General features: G+C 45.6%; 1 protein-coding gene across 3 annotated transcripts; it reads left to right on the forward strand.

The window, feature by feature from the left end:
- Window positions 1-2,622: 2,622 nt before the first annotated feature.
- LOC124660992 (UMP-CMP kinase 1-like) lies at window positions 2,623-5,695 on the forward strand. Of its 3 annotated transcripts, none has more exons than XM_047198849.1 (10): window positions 2,623-2,786; window positions 3,808-3,870; window positions 3,943-3,997; window positions 4,083-4,200; window positions 4,291-4,447; window positions 4,545-4,625; window positions 4,692-4,799; window positions 4,981-5,052; window positions 5,137-5,195; window positions 5,351-5,695. In XM_047198849.1, exons 2-9 carry the CDS (start codon window positions 3,853-3,855, stop codon window positions 5,158-5,160), a joined length of 633 nt encoding a protein of 210 aa, XP_047054805.1. In that variant the 5' UTR covers window positions 2,623-2,786; window positions 3,808-3,852; the 3' UTR covers window positions 5,161-5,195; window positions 5,351-5,695. The 3 variants fall into 3 exon arrangements, with proteins under 3 accessions (XP_047054805.1, XP_047054804.1, XP_047054803.1); XM_047198848.1 differs by having other exon boundaries at window positions 2,624-2,786; window positions 3,842-3,870; window positions 5,132-5,195; XM_047198847.1 differs by having other exon boundaries at window positions 2,625-2,786; window positions 3,806-3,870; window positions 5,132-5,195.
- Window positions 5,696-7,453: the final 1,758 nt, after the last annotated feature.

Consider the following 7,453-nt stretch of genomic DNA (forward strand, 5'->3'; position numbering starts at 1 on the left):
CCTGTTTTACTGCCTTCCGGTTTCATCGCGTACCTTGATCCTCTTCCTTCTAGGCCGTGGCCCATCTTGATGGGAGTTTGACCAGACGGATGTGACGTCCTCGCATTGGTCAGGGTTGTTGATCCTGGAATGCTATCAGCTGATCGAAGACCATGCATGTTTGTGTTTCCTGCTTGGATTTCCAGTTGGGTCTGTTTTATATTAATGCAAAACAAACATATTCTGATGCTTTTGGTCAAAAATCGTATGTTACCAGTGGATGATGTTTCTGTTTTGCGTTCTAAACTCTTAATTAAAATGGCTCATGTATTGGTTTGTTATTTTTGTCAGTTCCTTTTCAAGGAGTTATTATACCAATCGAGTGCTTCTGTTCTTTGTAAAAATATAAAACAAAAGTTTTCCCATGGATAAAGCTCACAACATATATATACACACCACATGTTTTGCAGTTTACATAGATGTAGTCACACATAAGCAAAAATAATACAGCTCAAGAGATATTTGTTAACCTTAAGAAAGTGCACGTAATTTTTTTAGTTTGGAATATCCTTGGGAAAATTCCTAGGTCCACCACTGCCCCTATGTATGAACAACTAACGCAAGAGGCAATATTTGATTTTGACTCTAGTACAGATGGACACATGCAATGCAGAATAGGATGCAAATCTCTTTGCCTATAGTGAATTATAGCAGGTGTAGGGATCCTCCACCGTAGGGGATCCAAACCTAGGTAGGTGTTTGATTGTTAGTAAATAACCATCGCCTACGGCGCTCTCTCCCATCTTATTTAGCCACCATAGATGGACCGTGCCATTACAGAGGAAGAGGAGTTTGTACCAACAAACTCTACTCTCCCGCTCCTTCCCACCCCTTCCTCCCCTCTTGCCGCCTCCGGCGTGCGCCTCCGGGCAAAGCGCGCGGTGCCGGTGCGCCTTCCTTTCGTCGTCGTGTGGAGATCCATGGGGTGGCATTCTCCTTGGCGGCAGCATGGCTCGACTGAGGTCGGTGAGGCATGCTGGGGTGGCGGCCAGCGGGCGGAGCCAGGGCGTCTTCTCGCACTTCGAGGAATTAGCGGGTGGTCGGGCTCGCAGAGGTTGTTGTCCTTATCAGCAGCGCAGTCGCTCGAGCTCGTCCCTATAGATCTCGGACGGCGATGCTGGTGCGACGCGACAACGACTCCCTCCCTCCCAAATTGGATGTGCAGGGCGGACCGGAACAGGTTGGGATGGCATCAGGCATAGATGACCACCAATGGCGGGGCCCTTGCCCTCGGCCCAAATTTGGGCCCATTTGAGACTGATTTGGGTTAGTCGGGCCTTGCTGTCCACATTGTTCCAGGGGCCTCCGGCAGACCTAGGAGCCCACCCCTTGGTCATGGTTTGACTGATGTGTTAGATCCAGGCCACTGGGCCTAGATCTGGTGACCGACTGTTCTTCTTCTGGGAGCCGCGGAGTTGTGGATGTCCTTCCGATCTGCCCATGGACTGTTTGGCTAGACTGCTATACTCGCCAATTCTGAGGGACGTGTTGTTGTGGTATCGGACACGTTGCCGGTGCGAGATCTTGGATGTCGGGCGGCCCTGGGAGGTGGACTACGCGGGCGCTTCTTCAACGAGCGACGTAGCGATAGTGATGGCCTTCTCTTTGGTCATGAGGATGGAGAAGAGCAGGCGGCGAGAGTTCCTGGAGTTGAATGCGTGTGGTGTACTGGCTTCTCCTAGATCGTGATCTAGAGCCTGGGCTCGAAGGCACTGATCGATTTAAGATATCAAGTGTGTGTGAAGAATTTTCTAGGCGAAAGCTCAGCATCTCGATGCCAACGGTGGGGACGCTTGCGGGTGTCGTGATCCTCTTGGGGGAGCCTTTGTGGCTATCTTCGTCACGCTATGGCTTTGGTGAAAACCTTTGAACTTGCGGTATCGACGACAACGGCGTGTGCGTCGTTATCCTGTTTAGGGCATCGTCGTGGAGCCCCGATCCTCCTCAGTCTCGTTTTGTTGGTTTCAGTGCAAGTTTTGGCTCTTGTTGTACCTTTTTTCTCTTATCTTTAATCTGCTTTGTAAGAGGTTCTCCTCATTACCTTGTATCTGTTCGGCTGTGTGTGGCTTTTTTGGAGAGAAACACATTACAAACGCAGAGGCTCACATACACGCGCATACACCCACCCCTATGAACGCACACACGCACACCCTACCCCTACGAGCACCTCCAAAATACTGAGCTCGTGGATTGGATCTTGAAATTGACGAAGTCACCACAAGCGCCTCACTGTCGATGGGAACGTCACCTCCCACTGAATGAATATTCCTCCTTTATGGGACACACATATGTCAAACCTGGGTTTAAGGTGGGCTGGGGATACAACCACCATTCTACCCATCCAACCTCAGATTGGTTATAAAGCGGAACGAAAGAAACAACATTATTATATTTCTATTAAACCATTGTGTGCGCGGGAAATATCTTGTACTACTATTATTTTACTTTGTTGGTAGCTCTCATAAACATGCATTGTCACGATACTTGCAGAACATAACTTCTCTAACTTTATTGAGCTGGGGGAAATAAAAGCCGGCATACATGTATGCATAATATGCAGCAGTACGTGTCAAGAATCTCTTTCTCCCCGTGCCTCTGGCTTTGCCTTGTTCGCCTCGTCTCTCGTCACTTCTTTTTGCACAAATCGACCACTACCTTTCCTTCTTCTCGAGGCCACCCGCCAGCAGAATCGAATTCCTCTGCATCGCCGTCGCACTACCGCTGCCAAGAACAGCAAGCTCTCTCCGGTAAGCTTCCTCCTCCTCCCTATTTTCGTCAATCTAGCTGCTTTACCTTGGATGGAAATCACATTAAAATCTTCATTCCCTTTGGTGGTGGTTTCTTCTGGAATCTTTGGTGGTGGTTGCGTTTCTATGGTGCTTTCTTCTGGAATCTTTGGTGGTGGTTTTTTTTGGATGTTTTCTTCTCTTCGAATGTGGAGCATATAATCTTAGTACTCCACCCTTCAAAAAGCAAGAACCTTACTCGACCTTAATTCTGAACAGTGCTACTGTTCTTGAATATGTAGAGAGAACCCCGAAGGCCAGAACATGATGGTTCTTGTTTCATTCAGCTGCTAGTTCCTTGTCATCTCTGACTATATGCCCTGAAGCTAATTTGTTAAATATTATATCGTCTGATTAATTCGAGCAGCTCCACTTGACAACACCATCACATGACTTGTATAGTTTTTAGAATTAAAGGGGTCACACCCCCTGGTTCCATTAGAAACGCAACCACAAGTGTGACAGGTTTTTTTAGCAGAGCTCGTTCCTTAAGTACAGGAACGCAGAAACACCAAAGAGAAAAACTACAAAGGAAACTCGATTTTACAGTTTTGAGAACTGAAGCATACATGCTCGCTGAATGAGTTCCTCAGAGGCAATCTCCTGGCGCCAACGATCACCAGGATTCACCGGTGGGCAGCTGGAAGGATTTCCAGTGACAGCACCCAACATGATTTGTGTTCTTTTCGAAATAAAACACGATTTGGATCCACGTGTGCCATTGCGATGGAATTTCTAGACGAACCTCAAAATTAATTAGTGTCTCCTGAAGTCTCCAGTGAAAGCATACGTGTGTGTGCAAGTGCCAAAAGGAAATTTGGAAAATAGCTGCATGCCTGGTCACGGTCACATAGTGGGAACAAGGCTCATTGTAGAATGGGCCACTTTGGCTTTGCGTGTAACTTTTATCGATCCTTGTTTGCCTTTTTCGTTCAGCTCTGTTATTTGTCTCAATCTGTAAACCTACCTGCTGCATTCCCAGTGAATTGTTGTTTCTGCCGACCTGTTGTTTCCAGGACCCGGCTAGATGGCAGGTGCAAACAAGGTAGCTCCAGTACTTTTGTGTCAATTGTTATAACATTCAGGTTGTGCCGGTTTACTATTTTGGGTGATGCAGGGTTACGATGGTTCAATGCCCCCCGGCAAAAAGTTAAAAATTGTGTTTGTCATAGGTACCACTTCTTCTGAACTAGTATGATATACCCTGCTTATTAACTCCTTGAGCTGATAAGTACATTGCATATACTGCTGTTCCAGGAGGGCCTGGCAGTGGCAAAGGCACTCAGTGCTCCAAGATTGTGAACCAGTTTGGGTTTACCCATCTGAGTGCTGGAGATCTTCTCCGGCAAGAAGCTAAATCGAATACCGAGCAAGGGTATTAATCCAGTCCCAGTTCCTGTAACTAAACTCCTGCATTTTTCAGCATTATCTCGGTATCTTTCTAATGTCTACCTGTTTAAACCAGTACAATGATCAAGAATCTCATGCATGAAGGAAAGCTTGTATCTTCCGAGATCATCGTTAGGCTACTGTTGAAGGCCATCCTTGCAAGTGGAAATGATAAGTTCCTTATTGATGGATTTCCACGGAATGAAGTGAACCGCCAAGCGTACGAGAAAATCGTAAGAATGCTTTTATGTACAGTACCTATGAGTAGTACTGAAAACAGTACAATCTTTTGCTGTGCGTGTGTTTCGCATTTACATATTTGTGCATCAGGTTAACATTGACCCTGAGTTCGTACTATTGATTGATTGCTCGAGGGAAGAGATGGAGCGGCGCATTCTTCACCGAAATCAGGTTATGTGCTTGTTGTTTCTTAGTCCCAACCTTTCATTTTGATTAACATGCCACTCTCGTATGCAGGGAAGAGATGATGACAACGTTGAAACCATCAGGAGGAGGTTTGAAGTTTTCCAGGAATCAACTCTGCCTGTCATTCAGCACTATGAGAAAATGGGGAAGCTCCGAAGGGTAATTTAGAATGTGGAGTACATATGCAATATGCAATATGTGGAAATTATAGTCCCTACTCCCTACACTTGATTATTTTTGATAATGTGGATACTATAATGGAAATGCTTTTTTTGTTCAAATTACGTGTTTTTTTTTATGAGAATAGTGAACTGTTGTTGTTTGTGCCCTGCCCCCTCAGGTTGATGGCAACAGGCAACCGGACATGGTGTTTGAAGACGTGAAGGCCATCTTCGCGCAACTAAACACTCAGGTATATCTAGTGTTACGTCTTGTAATTATCTACTTTGAAATAAATTATAGAAGCGCTGGCTTTTCGGTTGCCAATGCAGGGTAGCAATATAAGCATAGCACAAACTAACCCATTCAAGCGTTGGTTCCTCCACCTGTGTTGTGGTAAGTAATTGCCCTGATCATTGTTTCTCTATTTTGTAGTCAGTTGATTGAGTACTTTGAGTCCGATTGGCTTGAAACATATTCTTGATCGCAAACCGTGCATGATCGATGTTTATTCTCCAACATAAATGACCCCACGTGTTTGTGATTCTCAGGTTGCTTCGATGTGCAAGATGGGAGGAATTGATTTCCTGAAGAAATGTTGAATGGCTCCCTTCAGTCCTGGATGTTGAAGCAAGGTGGTATAGAAAAAAAAAGCCATCAGTGTTCTGATATGTTAATGTGTGCTATTTCAGTTTCCTGTGAGCTCTACTAAGCCCTGTGGATTTGATCGTGTAAACATTTTAGAAAAGAGAGTCCTGTCCACCTGGAGTTTATACTAAGATTCAAGTTTGGGTTGTGCATGAACCCTCTTAAACTTGCAGTGCCTGTCTGTGTCTGCACATTGACACTCATGTGTGATGGTGATACGGGTTGCATGTTGAGTTTTGGCGTGGAAACTTTGAGTCTTGATAGTGCTCCAGCAAATGTACGTCAACAAAGTTTATCTCCGCCTTAGGCCATAAACAATGCAAGATGCTTAGTGTGATTCTTATAAAAATAAAACGACTTCTTCCTAAGTGGTAGTGCTTTTTTTTTTTGGAGAAATGCCTGGTTAAGCATCTGGCTTATATAAATAAGCACCAAAGCTTAAGAAAACCCCGATTATTTGTTTCACGGCTTCACCACCTCTCAAAGCACATTGCACTATACATGTTCCTACTATATTCAGTGTAATTATAAAATTTTCAAAAGCTTACCAACTTATTTAAACCCAACCACACCGCCAAGGATTTTGTTTATGTCAGTTCCCCTCGCACAGGAGGCCTCTTCAGCTCTGGGGTGATGTGGGAATCACACACCAAGAGGTCCAAAACCTGCATCCGACATCTTCTACAGCGCTGTGGGCGGGCGCAGTGAACTCTCTCAGCGCCAGGGTCCGGCAAGTCATAAGTCAGTCATCTGGTTGATAGGTTATGACGGTTTCAATGACAAGTATGTGCATACACTTCTCGTGGAAATACATGCTCTAGCATACGGCTTGATCAGGCAAAGTAGATGTTCATGTGTCATTACCTTGTCGAAGGTATCTGGCTTGAAGCTCAGATCTAGGAATGAAAATGCTGAGTTCGAACTTATTGGACTCGTCAACATCTAACCACGTGTGCCGATCCTTCTTGAAGGCTCTCTCTAGCAGCAGTAAACTGTTCGATGTTCGTCATACTCAAATATACCTACGAGGTATTTGAGTATGTCGTAGGTCAGATTGTAGAGATAGTACCGTGAGACTAGTCCTTTTTGTATGACATCAGATTTTTTCCTTTATTGTTGTAGCTGGTTCGTTCAACATCCATGCTTGGCTTTTTCTTGACATATTTTAATAATTAATTATATACAGCCATGTGCATCACTCGATGTAGATGCCAACGGTCATCCTTCTAGCCACCGTTGTTGTCTATATGGACCATGATATTTTTGTTATGGTTTCAGACCTAGCAGGGATGGATAGCTTTAAAAATCTTAGAGCATCTCCAGTCGCGTCCCCCAAACCGTCCCCCAAACCGCGTCGGATCGAGCGTTTGGGGGACGTGTTTCGTTCGTGCCGCGTTTGGGGGACGTCGCTCCCCAGCCGCGTCCCCCAAACGCCGCCCCCAAACATTTAAAATAATTTTTCTGGCATTTTTATTTCAATTTCCACAAACTAATACATAATTTGGAACGTGGTTTACACGAAAACACAGTTTGAAACATGATTTTCCACAAACTAATACATAGTTTGAACCATGGTGGACACAAATATAAAATATTGCAAAGAAACTAAACCTAACTAGGCCGTGCATCGAAGGTTTCGTGTGTTCGCTGCTAAGAAAGAACACTCGAGGGCACACCTAGATCACCTAAACCGGAAAATCCAGCGGGAGGATGGTGCCCTTGTTGGTTCTACCGATGAGGCGAACAGGCAGAAACCTCCGTGCACGTATTCGCTGCGAAGAAACAACACTCATTCAGTCGTCCTCCTCGTCGGTGCGTCGTCGTCGTCCCTGTCGACGTGGTAGTCCCGGAGGCAGCGCCTCCGTCGAAGACCTTGACGCTCATGTCCCCGTTGCCGAAGTAGGAGAACACGAGGATGAAGCCGGCTTCGAGGCTGTGGTGGCGCGCGAACTTCTCCCAGCCGATGTTGAGGTACATCTTGCCGCGCGCGTCGTAGATCGCCTTGA

This window comes from Lolium rigidum, chromosome 6 (assembly GCF_022539505.1).
Source record: "Lolium rigidum isolate FL_2022 chromosome 6, APGP_CSIRO_Lrig_0.1, whole genome shotgun sequence".
Lineage (NCBI taxonomy): Eukaryota > Viridiplantae > Streptophyta > Magnoliopsida > Poales > Poaceae > Lolium > Lolium rigidum.